Here is a 21,352-nt window from a genome sequence, read left to right on the forward strand (position 1 = left end):
AATCATAGCACTGTGATTGTTTTTCATGAAAGACAAGATTACGGTGTTGGACCAACGATCGTCTTAACGCTGAGATCTCTATATGGAACCAAACCCAGACAGCATGAAGCAACTGCTCCATCGCATTATTCATATGATATTAGAAAGTAGAATATAATACACACAAAACTCATGATCAGATATCATATTGAACTATAACGTAGGGTTTTGGCTTGTGCGGCGATCTTAGCTGCCTTTGTTGTTATACATGTGAAAAACCTTGTATCATCCATTCATGGAATGTTTATAATATAACTGTAGCTACAGAACTTTTCTGTGCAATGACATATACAGAACTGCAAAATTCATATGGATATGGATTTGATATTTCTTCGCATATACCTTTTGCGTAAAGCACTGATGCCTTTAAAAAAGTCCACTTATTCATAGCAGGCACTAAACGATTGAAAGAGTTGAAATGGTTAATTTCGGTTTTAGGTTTTTGACGCCTTCATAGTGATAGCATCGTTTGCCTTGGATTTCATCTTTCTGGACAGCCGCTGGTATGAGACAGGGAAAGATGCTACAACCATCCTCGTCTTGTTACTACCATGGAGAGTAGTGAGGATTGTAAATAGTGAGTCACCTGTAAACTTCAACAGTGAATCGCATAAAGAATGTAGAAACGGCTCTGCACCTACATTGTGTGAATGCATATATCCTCCGTGAGGCTTCTCGGCGGAATAACTTCCACCACCCAAATTTGTTACAGACGCTTACTGATTTGATTCCTCGTACCCTGACGGTGTGGATCTATTTTATCAAGTATTGGTTTGTGTGATTTAGACACGATACTTGTAGATTTTGAATGATGCAGCTGAGTCCTGCGTGAAACGATATTAAGTAATATAAGTTTTGTTTAGCCTGGTATGGTCTGAATGGTCCATGCCTCAGTGATTGAAGGAAAATGACACAAGCATTGACTTTCAGATCTTACGTTTGCTGACTGACATTGTCCTTCTTTTACCACAGTGAGTGAGTGAGGTTTTACGCCGCTTTTAGCAATATTCCAGCAATATCACGGCGGGGGACACCAGAAATGGGCTTCACATATTTGACCCATGTCGGGAATCGACCCCGGTTCTTCGGCGTGACGAGCGAGCGCTTTAACCACTAGGCTACCCGACCGCCTCTTTTCCATAGTGATTGAGTTGGGATAAACTGTGCTCTTAAATCACCATGTATAAACTTAATGTAGGAATGTCATGTCCCTAGATTGAGGCAGGTCAGACACATTTACCACTTCGGTGAATTATGTATGTTGCTGAATCTGGGATTCGAACACTCGAACAGCGGATCTTGGTGGACAAATGGACGCAGCTTAAACCAGAGCTAAAGTTGTATATTTTCGCAAATCACGTTTCGTAATCTCGATGTCTATCTTTTAATGATACATGTTCATTTCAGGTTTCCTAATGACGGTGAATCATAAACACCATATTGAAATGATGACCATAAAACGCGCCAAAAAGAAGAGTGAGGTGAAGAACGCAAAGCTGAACACATTACTGGCAGAAATACGGGTATGTATGACCAACATGACCCATACGCATGTCATCAGTGACGGTATGTATGACATCAGTGCCGGGTATGTATGGCACCAATTATGTTTATGCATGTTTATGCATGCATGGCATCAGTAAATGATATCTACATCAATGAAGGTTATGTATCATGGAATAAGTGATGAGGTATGACATCAACGACAGGTATGAGTGACATCAGGTGCGGATATGTATAAAATCAGCGATAGTGTGTATTAAATCAGTTACTGGTATGCATGGCAGCAGCGATGGATATTTATGACATCATTAACGAGTACGTATAACATCAGTGACGGGTATATATGACATCAGTGACGGGTATGTATGAAATCAGTGGCGAGTATATAATTCTGTCATTAGCGACGGATATGTATGAAATCAGTTACGAGTATATATGACATCAGTGACGGATATATATGACATCAGTGACGGGTATATATGTCATCAGTGACGGGTGTATATGACATCAGTGACGGGTATATATGGCATCAGTGACAGGTATATATGTCATCAGTGACAGGTATATATGACATCAGTGACGGGTAAATATGACATCAGTGACGGGTATATATGTCATCAGTGACAGGCATATATGGCATAAGTGACGGGTATGTATGACATCAGTGACGTGTATGTATGAAATCAGTGGCGCGTATATATGACATCAGTGAGGGGTATATATGTCATCAGTGACGGGCATATATGACATATGTGACGGGTATGTATGACATCAGTAACGGGTATGTATGAAATCAGTAAAGAGTATGTATGGCAGCAGTAACGGGTTTATGTGGCATCAGTAACCAGTGTGTGACGAAGCACACACAGTTTGGCACACTACTGGCAGAACCAAATGACGGGTTTGTTCTTGAACAAGACTGGCAGAAATACAGGTGTGTCTGACCAACAGTGACGAGTACAATAAAACTAAAAACAACCCGTCTGAACACCCGATCCTTGACGGGTATGTTGTGAATTGAAAGACGATTTGCTGAACACAGTACGGGTATGTATATAGCATGATCCCAGGTCAGATTAGGTCCCCCGTACTTCATGTGTGTCCTTACAGTCGACTGAATTGATGATTAGGTGGTCAGGCTCTGTGAAGTGGCTGTCATCGTACCTTGATCACTTGGATCGTTGATGATGCTTTCACTCACTGTGTTGAGCCCAGGCACGATATTTTACACGTGGCCGTGTTATAGCTGGAATATTGCTGAGTGTGGCGTTAAACTCACATATAAGTGTGCATTATTTAGCACTCTACTTGCAGACAATCAGGTAAGTATGATGCAGTGTGTAGCAGGTACTCACAAAACATATAGCGCAGATTGGGTTACGTAACTACCACCAGTGTAAATGTCATGATATGATGTAGCATAGAAAGGAATTCTGTAACAAAATCTAGAAGGTATGATGTACAGCGTTCGCCCATAACTGATTTGATTTCGACCCCCATTCAATTTGCGATGCCTATTCTGTGTAATGTCACATGAAGATTTCAAAGGTGGTGTAAAACGATCCTGAATAACTGACTTTAGAACTCGAGTGCTGTTTATGAGGCCAGATTGAGCAATCTGGATTGCTTCTTTAAGAAATTGTCACAGAAGTACTGCAAAATATTTTGACTTCGCCTGCACACGGTAAATGGATATTGGTTGCTCAGTGGTTAATTTAAAGTATTTTCTAATCGGTCAGATGATTCTAGGTACAAATTGTGAATCCCAACGTTGGAACGTTGTTATGTCTCGATATTGAACCATTAATATAAGAACGCGGTAAAACCCTTGACACTTACTCTCTCACGCACTGAAAGGTCATTCGAGTGTGTATTACTTGTATGCATGGCAGCAGTGATTGATATTTATGATATCATTGACGAGTACGTATAACATCAGTGACGGGTGAATATTGCAGTATCGAATGTGTTTTTAATACTCTATTTCTCAAATACCCCAGTTGTCAGTCGACATGTCAACAAGGAAGGGCTGTGATGATAAGCTAAATCTGCCTATTGTTACCATGGATCAGCCCAGATTGTCTGAGAGAATCTCAATTGACACATCGTTCTATTCATATCTTAGATCAGTTAAATATTTTTCCCAAATCATGTTTTAAAAAATCAAATATGATACTTAAAATAACGGCCCGTTTTAGAATTTATTATAATCCTGTTTAACACATTCAAATAGGAACATATCTATTGAAAAAATATAGCCGAGCCCAAACAAACTTTTAAAGTAAACTTTTAATATTATTTTTTTTTTTTCACCAAATAGCCCAATGGATAAATAATTAAGATAATATTTTATAAGTTAAGAATTATATCAAATTGACTTTTGTTAGGTGATAAAACATGTTATGTTTACCACAGACTTTGTTTTGATAAGAAACTGAAAACCGAAGGATCTGCTTGTCCGTGGAGCCTATTGCACAGGGAAGGTATCAACGGATGGATTAGTTATCTACTCAACCATGACCGATGCGATTATAATCTATCTGACCAGTGTGGTGTCTGTCAAACGGGGAGAAACCTTGAATGTACAGTCTTAGACAGCATGCATGTAGTATTTTATCTGGCGTTGCTACTAAACAAAATTTACGTATTTTTATGAGATTTTGGACATTCAAAGAGTAATTGGTTCGATCGCTCTAAATTCAAGAGACACCCAGTGGATGCAATATGTCATTCATCGAAGCGGCTTGTCTCAGAGAAGAGCCGTTGTTCTTTACTTTGATGGAATGGTGGTACAGTATGCGCCTACATGTTAACGTCGTTCTGCAACTGATCGAAGAGCATCTAAAATGGATGGTGTCTGTGTACGCCTACTTTTTGCGTAGCCATGAGTTGTTGATATAATGGTTACAATAAAATTAGGTCTATGCATTTCATCAAATACATCCAGATGAAGGCCCAAAAATTACCTAACAGCTTAAAGATGTCTTGCTAGGAGAGTTATATCAATCCGTAAAATGCAAAGAGTACGAGTCACATTGTTTTCGGCGTTTATTTATAATCAGTAGGCCTACCCATACAAATATTTCACAAATGCGGGATTTAATTGATTTGTTAGAAGATTTTTCATCCCGTTGAGTAAGTTAACTAAACTGCTGGGCAAAGGAAAGTATTCACCCATGTTTGAAGTTGCCTTAATATGAAAGAATTCGATGGAAATGTATTTCATACGGGTTCATTCATTCATAGCTGTGTTTCGGCGACTGTTTACAGCCAAGTAACGTTTTGATAACGTTTGTAATTTTTGCGTCAAATCCTTTTTCAGGTGTATACTTACTTTTGTCCGGGAGTTTACTTCCAGTAATGCCAAAACATCTAGTAGGGCAAGGGAAGTAACTCTTTAACATCTCCCAAAACATTTCTCTTTCGTTTCACTTTTGCTTTTTTACTCTACCGACAGTAGTTTTACGGATCGCTTTACGAACGTGACATATATGTATTTATATTTCACCCTCCGACCATATGGTTTCGAAAATACATCCGTAAACCAAATAATTATAAACCATATCTCTTGGGGATGCACACATGTTGGTACTGTCGGGGGAAACGCTCATTGTTGTCAAACAGCCTTACCATAATGTCCCGATAGTTACATATATTATTAAAGGCCAGTTATGAACACATTTTGCCTGAAACAGACGTGCAGAACATATTTTTGTGAATTGTATGGTCTGAAGTAAACTAAACGTGATATATACCAAGTGATCAAATGGACAAATTCATCCTTTAGCAACCATTTTACATGTTACTAATAATCACCATCACCATCACCATCACCATCATTCAGATTGTTCATGTTGATGTGATGTTATTGCAGAAAGACGTCCAGCTGTTAGTCGCCCTGTGCAAAAGCAAAGACATCCCCGAAATTGAAATATCAGCATGCGTTTGTAAGTATACGATAAAATGAATAAATTCACATTTTTATATCTCTTCTAGGTAAATATTATATTTATATCCGAATGATTTAATTCATGTCACAAAAGGAGGTAACAACGAATGACGTCATCGTTACAAAACTTTTCCGCATCTCTACTCTCATTCATGTTTACCGTATGCAGGACGGGGTTGTAATTATTTCCTATGTTGACGCTCTGTTATCTTCAACGGAAACTATGCATCTCGGCTGCTTCTATCGACGATAGAAAGATTGAATTCTGTCGTAAGGTCACTCTTATGATTATGGAAAGGCTCTTGTCGCTTTTATTTGAAAATATCATTTTGAAAATGGTAAGGTATATCGTAATATGATAAGATCATACAGTATAACATTGAAACTAGAAAAACAACATTGTCTTATATTATAGTTTTATGAGTGAAAATGTTGGTGCACAACAAATATACCCGAATGCCCCGACAAAACCCGATTTAAACCCTGTATTGGCGAAAAAAGTAAATGTGCGGGGGTATGTGTATAAATACCTGAAAATGAAAGGTATTTGTGATGATATGGACGTTATTGCTTTAACGATTAATCCTCATTCGAGTTTTAATCCTTTAAAAATCTTTAAAAAGCTTATAAAACACATTTGTACAACCCAGTCAAATACAACTGATGTTTAAATGTTAAAGACAAAATTTAGACGTTTGAATTATATATATTTTGAATAAGCATAATATTAATAAGCCCATGCGCGTTAAGTATAATCAGAGCTTTTTTCTCTGTTGTGTCTGTGTACATTAGTTAATATCACTTGATTCTTCTAAATGACCACGTGACCAAATAATAATAATTTCAGATGGCAAAGGGCGACATAATGCAACAATAGCCGCCATGTCTTCATTCGCATCTCTCATGCTGATCAGTACACTGGGTAAAAACGCTATATACGAGGACGAAATATATGGCAAACTCTTCAGAGAGGCTCTGGCAGACGAAGACGAAGACGAGGACGAAAACGGAAATGACGTAAAAGAGGATACGGAAGTGGACGAAGCGATTGAGATTGATGTAAAACCAGCCAAAAAGGTAGAGACTAAGAAAAAGAAGCCCAAAAAAGTTCTTTGGAAGCGAAGTCATACGGTTCCTCGTAGAAGTCATAGTATTGAAAATATTGAAAATGGGAACGTGTTTTACGTCAACGATGGTTTCTTAAGTGCGACAGCCAAAGATGATAGAGCTGCGTCGGAAGAAGCACGTAGAGCTAGTTTTCACAGTAAAGCCTCAGTTCGTAGTACACCAGGGTACACGAGGGGGAGCAATTATGTGGTGAGTGGTGAGGACTATTTTTCTTCTATTATTCATCCTCTGACCAAAGGAGAACACTTCAGGGAAATCAAGGCCCTGGACCAACTGGTGAACGTGTTGTCGCTTCGTATCTACTTAGTCACCTGGCACTTGCCAATGAACACAAACATTACTGGCCAGTAAACTGTTAATTCATATTGCTTTCAAAATCTACACTTATCAGTAGATATGGGAGGTAGACGAGGGTCAGCTGATGGCTTTGAGAAAATGTTATCCAAATCGTTAAAAACACGTTTGTGTGATAATTTTATGATGGAGATCAATCGAGCTGTTTGTGATTGATTTAATTACAATCAGAAAACGAATGTGGGAATATGACAGTGGTGCATTCTCACATAGACTAACCAAACCCCAACATACTTAAGATAGTATACGTTAGATGACATAATCTGATTCGATTGATGGATAGAGTCGGCTGACAGTGACCTTCGTGCATTCGAACCCGGGTTAAAAATAATGGCCAGTTTCTTTTGGGGTCTGCCTGTTGACTGAGTAGAAGACTGGTGAAAAGGTCTGTACGGAACAGACAACGGGTGCCAGTTTAGGATCTGGATATTCCCCAGATCAATGACAAATGTGTCATAAGCTTTTTTTGGTTTGCTTATATATTCTAGTTCATCCTCTCCACAAAGACCGTTTGGTACACTTTGCTGCTCTTCTTTTGCACTTTCATAGGTTTTAATCTTTTATTTGACAGACCGTGTTTTGACTTAGCATCGGCTGATGGTAACATGGTCGACGGTGGCGCATCATGGCACTACGATTACGGCGAAGGTTAAGTTAACCGCGTAAAGCACAGGGCGTACTTTCCGTGAAGTGTATCACTTGTTAGAGGGTGTTATTTTCTATTTTAGCAATACTAACAATTTAACTGCTTTATTTGTGGGATAATTTTTGCGATTAAGTTCATAAGGAAAAATGATATTGACTTTACATCTTACAATGGATAATAGTAAGTGCAATCGTGAATGAAATATTTATGTTTTGGCTTTACATCCTACAACAGCAAATATTCAAATATTAGTAAGTGCAAACCTGAATGAAATAATTATGTTTTGGCTTTACATCTCACAACAGGTAATATTAGTAAATGCAATCGTGAATGAAATAATGATGTTGGCTTTACATCTTACAGCCGTAAATGTGAGTATGTAACATATTGTCATCGTATAAAGGCATGTAAATTTATTCCAAACTACAGTGCCATTTAAAGAAACCACAAGAAAAATATTACAGCCTCACAAATGACTGTTTTACAAATGGTAGTTTGGAACCTGTATCACAAGTTCATAATGTCAAAAATAGAAAATTCATTTGATTAAATTCGGAAAAAAACATCAAATATGATTCTTTAAAATCTATCTGAAATGGGTAACTGTGATATATTTTGCATTATAAACTGCACTGACAGCTAATTAAAAGAGTAGAAAAATATGGGGAAACAAATCAAGTCACATTTGGATCAAGTCACATCAATCATGACACCATGTATAATATGAATCAAAAACCATTAACTAGTTTTGAAGGAAAAAATAAAAAAGAATATATTCAGTCACACCACAATTAAATATCAAAGGCAAAGACACTTAATACAAATCGAAAATTATTCATATGATATGGTAATCAGTACAAGAAATGACTCCCAAAATGTAATTTCCACAAGTATATGTAGACTGTGTGTCTTACATCCTAAATGTTTTGTTGCAGACTTTCGAAGTCACAACACAAGTAACATACCTCTGAGGCGCGAGGACAACTCCGAAGAAGAGATCAATGTGTGATACGAAGAGCACCCCAGGACCCTACAACGTCTAGTCTTTTATCAAATATCCCATTATTCTTCTAATGCAATATATGCCTGCACAGGGTTGTTTTTTATCAGCTTCATTTAGAAACTTGTCCTGAAGAGTACCTGTTCGAGAAGTATTCTTTACAGGAGTTTCCACTATTCCTTGTTGATATGATCATTGTTGTCATAATGCCTTACAACTCTGAAAATTTAACATCCTTATACGTAGATAATACATAGGCATTATTGAAGATGACGTTACGTATATTGGACGTTAAAACATAAAAAATATCAAAAATTGCATGACAGTTTCATGTCAAATATAATTTTCACCTCTACTAGGATGAGTTTATGCTTATTAACAGATAACAATTCATTAAAGAAATCATAAGCTACAGTGATTCTTACTCTCAAATCAATATATCTTGTCATGTGCGCCTTCACTTTAATCTGCCAAAGGTGCTTCTACTGTTTCAGGGTGAAGTACTTCAGTCAACCAAATGTCTTACGCCACAGGGTATAATTTGTTCTCCTGAATCTACCCTCTATAAATACAAAACAACAGCTGGTGTTTGATTTTCTTACCAGACCAAGTTATTATATTTGGTATGTTATTACGGGTTATAGTCAAAATGACCGCAAACACATTGGTTAAAATGGCCTTAAAAGCAGTCAAAGTGACCACACACTTCTATTTCAAATTGCCACATAAAAAGTCAAAATGTCCGCACTAAAAATGTGAAAATAAACATTTGTATGTTATATATCCTTTTTTTCATTTCATAAGACATATCTTAACAGCAGTTTAGGCATCAGGATCACATAGCCGCTTCCCATTTTGACTAGGGTTTGTGGCCATTTTGATTTTTTATGTTGCTATTTCGACCAGGGTGTCTGTGGACACTTTGACCTGTTCCCTGAAAACACTTGGTAGGGTCAGCGCAAGACCATCATCCAAATTTAAATTCACCTTGGTATATTGATGTTTAAGAATAGGATTTGCCAAGAGAAGAAATCAAAGTAATTCATGATCTCAAAAATATGGCATTAAAATTGATTTAAGAAATAATGAAAAAATGGAATTTATTTTCAACATTAAAGAAACATCCGACAGACAATTAATCAGTTTGATATTTCCTTACTGGAAATCAAACTTTGATGCATTTCATTACTGAAATCTGATGATATATTGCAAGCAATGCCGTATTATAGTACTGGCAGAACGATCATATATCATTTTTTGAATGTAATATTCAAGACAAGTATGCATCATTAGTGTTAATGTCCAAAACAAAGTCACTAATTTCTTTTTGAAATATATTTCGTTGTCTGGATATCCTTCTAGGACGAACTGGTGGTAATATGCAAAAGCTGATGAAGTCCTTGCTCGTCGTTTCATTTTCGTTTTTGAACTTCTATTTTGCACTGTTATCTGACGTTTTCGCCACATCTACACAGCTGACACCCAGTGGCTAAGTTGTTTTATGTACTTTACAATGTACTTTACGATATACTTTAGAATGCACTACACTGTGTAGTGTTCTCCTGTACTACAGTTAGCATCATACGCCACGGCAATTGCAACTGTAACTGGAACTCAGTTCTATTTGGTTCCTCAGGCAAACATGTTTGCTTCGCTTACAGCTATCAGTGAATTAAACTATGCATAGACATCACGTGTTTGTAAAATATGTAAATGTGTTTCATGTTAACTTAATTGAAGTGCGATACTGAACTAAATTCAATATTTCATTTGACTAGGTCCATCATTCTGTATGTGAAAACCTTTCTGAACAACGAAAAACTACCAGATTTCTTGTAGAATTTACATTTCCGACTTGAAATATCAAGTGACATCAAGATATTTAACATCCTCGTTTTATTACATTAACATGGTTTAAAAGGTACTGCAAAGAATCTACGCGCCATATCCGCCATCTTATACCTCAAATACATTTAAGATACAGACTGAGGGAATACCTCTTTCAAAGTTAACCGTAAAAAAAATAAAACCGATAAAAAGTTTTGCTTTGACGAGCAAATTTTGATTCTACGAATCGCTGGTGTATGCAAAAAAGATATTGTGAACAAACCTTCTACTTCTATACATAACCATTTTTTATCATTACTACTAATATTCCCAGAATGCACAATTAATTCGTAATGATTTGACAAAGTGACGTTTAAGGTCGCTTTCAACAACAGTATTTATCAATGGCTGTCAGCCTAATGTGACAATAAATTCCAGAGTACCGCAGGTTGTAGATATTTTCCGCATTGATGGAACCCACGCGCACGCGCATGGTTTGTCATAATCAGAGTGAATATCAAATTGGATTTCGCGATGAACGCATCCTGGCACGGCTAAGACGCATACATTTATACAGCTTATTGTGGCGCCATGCCACTCAGCTGCACCTAGAGATCGCTGTGGTTAAGGTAGTAGGAAATAAGTGCCCAAGGAGCGATGTAGATTTATCCCAAACCTAAAACAACTATTAAAGATTGAAATCAAAAGTGTATGTCAAATACACATAAAGATATGTATAATTGATCCAGGTTTCTATTTCCGGACAAACCCCTCTGTATATATGACGGTGGGATATTTTCGTATTAACATTTTTACTCATGCAGACTTTCTGAAAAAATATGAAAAAAATATAATATTATAAGAAGGAACCCAGCGCATTTCTAGAGTCAGTCCGGTCGTGTGTGCACAGTGTTAGGCTTATTCTGAGTTTCGGGCTAACTATCCTTGCTGACAATTAACAATACAGCAATAAAAATGTGTTTTCGATTATGATGTATGGTTGATTCATACCTGTAACTTGTTGACGTATTAAAATCAATGCCACATTATATTACTGGCAAAACGCTCATATATCATTCTTTGAAAATCATATTCTGTCCTAATTGACATGTTTATTGTCTTAGACGTACGTGCATTTTGACGTTGCCAATAGTGTTGTGTTCAGGACAAATGTTAACAGTTTAAACCCAACAACCAATAGTGATTCTGTTTTTAATGTTCTGTCATTATCATAATGCTAAAGCCAAAGGTTCATCAAGTAAACAGGTTCCGTAAAGACCAAAAAGTGACCAAATATATATATATATATAAATCCAGAAATTATTGAGACAATGGTCGGAGAATCTGGACTGAGTGAATTGGGTTTTAAGCCGCTTTCAGCATTATTCCAGTCATATCACGGCGGGTGACACAAATAATGGGCTCCACACATAGAGCGGGACCCGGGTCTTCGGCGTGACGTGCCAAAGCTTTAATAACTAGGCTCCCCGAACGTTCCTAGATCATCTGGAAGAAGATCGTTGCTCGTTTGTGAAAATTCCAAGCACTGTATGAGGATAGAGGCTAACACTTCAATTGATATCAACACCGAACAATGTGACAATGCATATCACTGCTGGAAAACGGGGTGACAATGCCCAACAATATCGTAATGTAAAATCATACACGAAATGATGTTAGAGTGAATGCCATTTACAGTAAATGGCCATGTGAATATGTTTTTGTTCTGATTCAGGAAATGCACGTTTCTCTGGACATGTGTTCTTTAAACAAATTTTCACATTTTCCCAAAATACAGGATGCAAAGATGCAGCATATTGTCATCAACCGTTATTTTCAACATTTGAAAAATACTATGTTTGAAAATTTCAAATTCTGGTATTCATTTTCAATACCAACTTTTTTACTACATTGCAATAAATAGCAGTATAGACATTTTTGTAGTTTATTGTAAATAATTCATGTATATAAGCTAATGTCCACTTCATTGAGTATATTATGCAATGACCACGTCCGGTTAAATGACGAATGATATGTTACGATATGTCTAGAACACTAGGTCTAGATGATGATGATGATGATGACAATTTTGTACTCTTCTACATGGTAGCGTTGGTATTATAATGTATAGTATGAATACTGTTATTTGTTTCAACTATGACCTTCCTGTATTATTATACTGTTAAAATTCATTGTATATAGTTGACGATTCCACCCGAATGTGATACTGGCATTGCATATGCACCTTATTTACCATAGATATACTATAGCAGTTCTTACTGCAGGCGTTTGTGTCCTCTTATCAGAATAATAAAAGAATATAAAGAATATTGGCATTGATCTCTTTTCAGCTTGACAGCGTATAGTTTATATGCCAACAGAAGGAACGCATCTTCCCGAGGCAAGGGAGTTAAGTCCGATCGTAGTGGCTATTACGAGATATGTCCCTTCTTTTTCTATCTAATTGACCAATCAGATTCCACCTATCATATTACTTGCATTTTACTTGCATTTGCCTCAATGGCGAAGCTAAGTCAAGACGGTCTGATCGATAATCAAGATCTATAGTGCTATAAAAACGGGTCTTACGTATACCTCAGCCCCTTGATCAAAATATATAAAGGGACAAATCCCTTTGCATATGATTCCGACTATATGATGAGCATTATCAAAAACATGAAAATATTTGGAAAAATCTCTGTCGACGCCCAGTTGGCGGTAAATATGCTCTGCGTATCCTGCAATTGACCGAAATCTGTACGGCAATCGTCATAACCGGATGCCGATTTCGTTACGCGATTTTGATTGGACTATGCATAGCTTCGTTAGTCTACAAGGGTGGAAACTGGACGGTTATGGTCAGTTAACTTCCTTGCCCCGGGAAGATGGAAGAAACGGGAAAGGAGATGAGTTAAACAAACTGGTAAGACACTCATGTGTTTCCAATAAAGTAAATAAATACATAAAATATTACAAACATGGTTCTATTTTCATCACAATATGTACGGACCTTAACACGTTGATATAAGAAATGTGCATGTTTTTGAAGAAAAGTGACGCTTTAGCAAAGCAATATAATATATGTACATGCTTAGAAAAGAATATTCGGTTCACGTTAGTATTTCAAGATGACACACGTGTCCCTGAACAGGGTTATAGAATTGTACAGAATAATTTCATATGGGATACACGTAGCCAAACAAATGTACAAAGGAAAATATACATGACAATGTACAAACACAAGAAACACAAATAATGCTTGGTTTAAGTGTAGCTTACGTCATCTTTTAACAGATGTAAAAAAAAAAAAAAAACAGGCTTAAAAAAACTAGGATTATAACAAGAAAGAATATTATGGTTTTATTTTATTGTTGCGTGCCTGGTCCTGAACATGCAAATAAAGGATGGAATAAGCAACACCATGTGTTGATTTCTATAAAACAGTTGAGTAAGTAAGTATTCCAGTTATATCACAACATGTCAGCTTCATGTGGGAGGAAGGCCCGAAGTGATGCGGGTCTAGTATAATCTCAGACGTATAAAACTCCGATATAGGGTTGATAAACAGAGAAACATAATCGGTTCGAATCGGAATTAGAACCCACGATTTGGTGTCCTAAAGACGCAACGCTGCACAGCGAATTGTAGCACGTTAGAAGACAGGTCAATTTTATAAAGCATACATGTAACTGATTAAAAGTATGATATACAACAAAGGGTTATAAGAAACATTAAAATTATAATATTGAAAATATGCATCTTTACAAACATAAAATGTCACTTTCTAGAAGTGTATAGTTTTCGTATTAATAGATTTCAAATTGTATGTAACTGAACAAAAGTATTTATATATAATAAAGGATTTTAAGGAAACGGATAACGGTTTAAATTTATTATATTGAAAAAAATGCACATTAAAAATGTGTAATTTCTTCTTTTCAAAATAACAAGCATGTTTCTTATAAACAAATCCCGGAAGGTGGTACCTGTTTATCAGAGTCATAATTATATATTTCATGAGCAAGATTATGTCAAGGCTGGCTATGTGTTAAAAAACAACGCATTTGTTTTCCTCATACACGAATTCCTTTCGCATGTTCATATTTTCAGTGTCATAAATAACTGTACATATATATGATATAGTTGTCATAATGTAAACACATCATTTAAATATCTGGTTTAAGAATGCAAACAAAATACAATAAATGTAATAGTTGACTTGTTTTCATTAGAATTATGATAGGAATTGTGTTAACAGGAGTTAAGACAAAAATGACAAAAAGAGAAATGGAACAGAATTTAAACCATTTTGATGACGTCACGCTGTTGTTGTTGCTGTTGATTCTGGACCAGGCATCCACTGGATGTTCTGAACGTGCAAACAGACGCTAATATTATGCAAAATTAGAAAAGCAATTCAGTGTGTCTGGCTTCAGTTATAAACAGATGAATTTCAATCTATGCATATACTGAACTGAATGCGTTGAATACAGTTTAAGCATTAATGTTTTAAAACGCGCCCATAGAGACAGTGATGCGAGATCGGTTAATTTCTAATTTCACTATTTTAGTGTATGTACAGCCGAAAATGTTATAATTTGAACCATATCTCTACTATATAGAGAAACAGTAAAATCAACTCTACCTCGAAGGCTAGAAAACGATTTTCCCTGGAAATATATACTCGCCTGACAAAGAATGATGACTTAGTGACAAAATGAAACCGTTGTGTTTTATTATTTCTTATCTAAATACAACTGAATCTGATTTTAAATCTGGTCATTTTGTCAAACATTACAAAAGATCGAATAACCGTTTTCAAAGTGTTTCAGTACATATATAACTTCATCTGCTTTAAAATACACACTGGAAAATTCAATAATTATTACCAGTCGCTTCTGATGAACCTAAAGTGCAGTATGGTAGGTAGCCGAGTGGTTAAAACGTACGTCCACTGGTCACACCGAATTCCCGAAATAGCCCCACCTAGGGACAATGTGTTAAACCCATGTATGGTATCACCAGTCATATTATTGTTGGAATATTGATATTGGAGTACAAGCGGCTTGAAACCCAACTCACTCACTCGCTCATTGATTTGTCACCAAAATACATACAGGGTATGTTAGTTGTTTCGCGAAAGTGGTAAATGTCCAAAACATGCTGCACTTCGGGCTTTTTCTCCCAAATTAACCTGACACGTCTTGATATAACCGAAATACTGTTCAAAGAGACGTCTCCATCATCTGCCGAAAATGATTCCAGCAGGGTTACTGCATTCAAAAACAACAAGAAGCATTTCTATGAGCACGAGCATGTGTTTATGAATCACTTTCAATGTGATCATACCAGATGTATGATCAGAACACCTGGTATCATGACTATTTGATGGTGATTCATAAACACATGCTCATGATATAGTCGGAATCGTACAATCGACTCTGTTTTTGCCAGAGATTTCTTATGAATATGGAAATAATGTTGTCGCTGATATATTGGTTACTCTCTTGTATTGATAATTCATATATATTTAAAATAAGCTCTATGGTCGACGCGTGAAGGACATTTCCAAATGACGCCTATTTCGACTTGTACCGTATGTCCCAGTGTTTGTGACGGATGCCACCGGTGAGGCAGAAATCGTTGACCTTTTCGCGAACACCTGATATCGTCACTGTTTGATAATGATTCATACGCACACGCTTATGAATGTGTCGGATATAGTACAGACTATTGACTTTTCCTTTTAACAATTGTTTTATGATTATGGAAAGAGTGTTGTCGCTGTCATATCAACAGCATTCTCAAAGAGCCACGGCACACGCTTACTTTAGTCGGTTTTACACAACAGGCCCGTTGAAACGTTCATAAAATATGTAATCTTTCCTAGACTTCGTTTGTTTGTTGTTTAAAGCCCTGCTCAGAAATATTCCAGCTATATGACGGCGGTCTGTAAATAATCGCGTCTGGATCAGTCAGTACAGTGATTGATATAATGAGCATCGTTCTACGCATTTGGGATACGATGATTTGAATCAACCAAGTCAGCGAGCATGAACACCAATCGACGCTTACGACATGCAAAGTCATCTCTTGCGGCAAGCACGGGTTGCTGAAGACCTATTCTCTTCCCTAATCATCACGGGGATCTTTCAAAGACGGACACGTGTGCTGTCATTAGTGTTGGAATGATTAATTATGTGGTTTTTTCCCACCGCTTTCAGATATATTTCATGTATATCAAGGCGGGGAGACAATTAATGTCACAAATAGGAACCTGAACATACGCTGTTACCCAAAGTCGCTTTAACAACAAGGCCCCACACATCCTATTCTTGGAGTTCGTGGAAGCACACGGTCACCAATACGTGTCTACAAACTTTACCTGTGATTATTATTGAATTGAAGAATTTTTCATTAACGTGAAGGTCTTTGAAAGGCATTTAGAAGTGTTACACATTTGGAAGATAATGTATGGACGTCAACTTCTTTATTATGAGGAACACAACGTTTCGGAGTACATGCTTTCTCCTTACTCCTACCACCTTTTGTTATCCTATTAATTTTGTTGTCCTTACATGTACATATGTATGCTCTCTGCCTCATGGGATTCAATCACCCTATGAAGAAATAGCATGTACTCCGAAACGTCGTGTTCCTCATAATAAAGAAGTTGACATCCATACATTCTCTTCCTTGTGAAGATATAAGTTGTGATATGCCAGTGTCAGAAATTGGTCCATTACATACAAATCATAAATATATAGGTTTACAGAATACCACTGTGTCGAACAGAGATGTTTGGAGAAATAGAATGAAGTGGTATACAGAGAAACAGTGTCTGTATGAAGTGGTATTCATAGAAACAATGTCTGAATTAAGTGGTATACAGGGAAACAATGTCTGAATCAAGTGGTATACAGGGAAACAATGTCTGAATCAAATGGTATACAGAGAAACTGTCTGAATCAAGTGGTACACAGAGAAACAATGTCTGCATCAAGTGGAATACAGGGAAACAATGTCTGAATCAAGTGGTATACAGGGTTGTCTGAATCAAGTGGTATACAGGGAAACAATGTCTGAATCAAGTGGTATACAGAGAAACAATGTCTGAATCAAGTGGTACACAGAGAAACAATGTCTGCATCGGATGGTGTAGAAATACAATGATCTATGAATATAGTGGTTTACAGAGAAACATTGTCTGAATGAAGTGGTATAAAGCAAACACTGTCTGAAGGAAGTGGTTTACAGAGAAACAGTGTCTGAATCAAGTGGTATAAAGACAAACAGAGTTGAAAATCAAGAAACAAATTAGAATGATGGCAACTTCTGTACCAAGATGTATGATATGAGGGATGAATCAGATTTACCAATATGGAATTCCCCTTCATGTCGAGCTATTTACCACCACCTCCAGTTTATGGCGTCTCCGTATCTCAACTGCTTAGGTACTTAGGCATTTTGCTTACAGCTAAGTTTTTCAATCAAGATTTCATGAACAAAGGCCTGGTTAAGTCATTCCAGAAATGTTATGGTAGACATTCAAAGGAACATACTAAATATGATGCACGATACTATTCCATAATATGACCTATATACATCTCCCTACTCAATGGCGCGTGGATGGATCGGGAGGTCAAACTTGGTGATTGGTTGATGGCGTGGCGTCGTACCCCGACGACGTGGAATGTTGCTCATGATACTGATGACTGGAGTCTCTGGTCCAGACTTGAATGTTTACAAGGCCCCGTCATATTGCTTGGTGCAGCACGATACGACAAACACTTACCTTATTTACCCACTTACTGAGGAGATTCCCCATGGTGGTGATTAAACGGGTTCACTGTGTTTGACGCGCTGCGAAATTTCAATGATCGGACGGGCGCCCAGTTTGCCTGGTGGTTTATAGGGGTCTTCCTCCTTGTCCGACACTTATTGTTACAGGAACGAATTCACCCAAGCGTGATGATTTGTAAGACAATTGTTGATTAAGGGGGACTTGTCACATATGGCACAACGAACTATATTCACATACACTATACTGAGTGAAAACCTTTCAAATATATGTAGATGAGTGAGTGGACATATTCATTATTTAGTACGATTATAGCTCCAAGGGAACTTCAGACAAGAAACAACATTCCACTATGGCAATTGCGCAGGTTGATTTACCAGCTTATTCCCAGCTCTAAGAAGATCGGCACTTTGTTTTTGCCGGATACAAGTTCATGATTAAGACCTAACGTCAAACTGCCATTCATTGGAATTGTTCCCAAAGAGGATACCCGACCACCATTAATCCCACAGATGACTTTGTCACAAAGCACAATACTTTGTCACTGAGCAGTAGGTCGACGCCAACAAATCATCTCAAGGGGTTGCAACCAAATCTGTAAAATTCATTGAGGTACTAAAGATTGATCAGGATAATATTGGGATCACAATGTGTGATGCCAGCCAAGTAAGATGAAGTTTCAAAACCTAGACTATGCCCCTGAGAAGGAGAAGATACAACATCTCGCCAACCAGAAACCAGTTAACGATTATTTAGATACCATTGATATTCGCACAAAAATCGTAATAATTCTTTTCACTTTTATTTCCCACTAAACAATAAGTCGTTATTACGAGGTTATTATAGAGGCCTGTAAATAACTGTCCATTATTATTTGTGTCCTTCAAGCATCTGTTTCATACAACATTACACAATCAAATATATCTTCTGTGTCAGGTTATTTTCATCAGCGTCTGTCTGGAAACATTTATACGTTGTTATTGCTGCTCTGTTTCTGCCTCGTTAAGTACTGTTAAGTTAGCATCTGCAGTTCAGACACTATTGCTTTTGTTTGGAATCCTCTACCCTCCACCCACCGGATATTCGCAAAAAAGTGAGCGTATGGTTATTGTTTCCAATGATCTATAGCAGCGGCTTTTGTTTCAGAGGATCGTTGTAGCAGCGAAATGATATTTCATATGACAAGTAAATGTCAAGTAGTCTGTTGGCCTTAGATGATTCTCCAAAGGGAGCTCGTACAATAGAGTGACCTCCCTTAAGATTACGAGTCCAAAATCCGCCCTACCGCTTGACACCTTCACTACCCCTCATTAACCAGTAAAGAGGGTAAATCTGTGAGGAGTTTCCTTGAGTGACTACATTACACTCTGACGTGTGTAATATGCCTGTTTGATATTGCTGCTGCCACCCTTTAAGCCATTGTATAGCCTGTTATGATTGTAAATCCGTAATCCTGTATGTTTCAATGTAATTTGCTAATTATTTGTTGATCTTGTCAGGTATTTTACTAATTTCAAAGTCTAGTTCTGTACGTACGGTATCCTTCACAATCACAGTAGGATACTTCTATAAAAAGCCGTGCAGAGAACTCAACTGCATATAGTATCTGCACAGTTGTCTCCTCGTAATGGGTCTGTGGATTATTAACATGATTTTTCACCTCGACACAGAAAGTCGATATCAGAACATTTAGTATCCAGGCCCTCGTATGTATTGTGTTATAAATAGTTGATGATGAATGTCAGTGTCAGGCTTAATGAGATTCCCAACCGCCCCAGGCAGGACTGATACCTGAGTATAAGTGGCCACATGTCCTATAACCTTTAGAGTTAGGATGTCAGTGTAGACCTGAATGAAAACAGGCTTGAAAACTCCTCGGGCCAAAGCAGATTTTACACGTGATACGAATCTACAGGCAAATGCCAAACTGTGAACGTTACAAAGACAAAATAAAAAACAATGCAGTTAAGGCAAATCTCATTTATTACTTCATCAGCGTCATAACTGTGACAAATGCCATGTTGTGTTTTTTGCCGCTTCATTGGACAGAAGTTCAGTTATGTCAACTTACAATCTATGAGGACTGATTCCGTGGTCTAGTGGAGAGCGACACACACACACACACACACACACACACACACACACACACACACACACACACACACACACACACACACACACACACACAATCAATCAATCAATCAATCAATCAATCAATCAATTACAAACACAATCACACACACAATCACACAAACACAATCACCTCACAACCCCATTAAACCTCACCTCATCCAATTTTTTACCCCTTTGTTTACACAGGATACACGCCCTTCCAGTGCTTCCTTTCATAACGTATCTCCTGGGGTTCTTTGCTCGGACAACCGTGGGAATTCCAGGTAAGAGTATAGTTACCCAGCGACTAAATGCTTGATGATTCGGTTGATTGCATGCCTAATTGCCTGGTACGTTACTCATGATGTCAGTCACTTGGTTACCTGATTCAGACTCGATTATTTGCATTTAATGTGTACAAACGCCGGAGGCAGTTGACGACGGGGATAACGAAATAACGAAATAACTTAAGCTATCCTTAAATCTAATTTCCAAGGTGCTTCTTTTTAGGTTTTCTGTGTTACGAATTATTTTGAAGCTGCAAACATATATTTCATAATTGCTTGACAGTTTTCGACACTCTAGACATTGAAAAGGACATGCAATTATTGTACTTTGAGGATTACATAATCCTGTCACGCGTTATCTTATATTTCATCACTTCAAGCCCTAATGGAAGTTTCATTAATTTCGGTTTTGCTATTTTAGGGTGGCGAGAGCGCAGTCAATCACTGTGCAGATTTGTCTCCCTTAACCTTGCCGGAATTCGTTGGTTGCGGGTTCGAATCTAATTATCGCCACACTTCATGACCTGGATCGGGCTTGAATTGCTGCTCAAAGTAACTCATTCTTTTGTTACTTGTTAAAACCCAAACCTGACATTTTTTAACCTCTTTTCCGTATATGTGAACACAGGAATGGATAAATAGTTAGGACAACAGGAACATCCATTCGATTGTAAGGACAATCGACTAAAAAGTCCAAAACTTCAGT

General features: G+C 37.3%; 1 protein-coding gene across 7 annotated transcripts in view; it reads left to right on the plus strand.

Annotated features, from left to right (window-relative positions):
- Positions 1–12,750, plus strand: part of LOC139462447 (uncharacterized) — a 66,816-nt gene extending 54,066 nt beyond the window's left edge. For 5 of the 7 annotated variants that reach the window (XM_071244168.1, XM_071244172.1, XM_071244171.1 and 2 more), the window contains 5 exons: positions 478–616; positions 1,447–1,562; positions 5,417–5,489; positions 6,339–6,815; positions 8,555–12,750. In XM_071244168.1, coding sequence (XP_071100269.1) covers positions 478–616; positions 1,447–1,562; positions 5,417–5,489; positions 6,339–6,815; positions 8,555–8,628 — 879 coding nt within the window. In that variant the 3' untranslated portion in view covers positions 8,629–12,750. The remainder of the gene's footprint in view (positions 1–477; positions 617–1,446; positions 1,563–5,416; positions 5,490–6,338; positions 6,816–8,554) is intronic. The other 2 variants (XM_071244169.1, XM_071244174.1) reach the window with 2 other exon arrangements.
- Positions 12,751–21,352: the final 8,602 nt, after the last annotated feature.

The sequence above is a fragment of the Haliotis cracherodii genome, unplaced genomic scaffold (genome assembly GCF_022045235.1).
Source record: "Haliotis cracherodii isolate W230 unplaced genomic scaffold, xgHalCrac1.p SCAF_15, whole genome shotgun sequence".
In the NCBI taxonomy this organism is placed as follows: Eukaryota; Metazoa; Mollusca; class Gastropoda; order Lepetellida; family Haliotidae; genus Haliotis; species Haliotis cracherodii.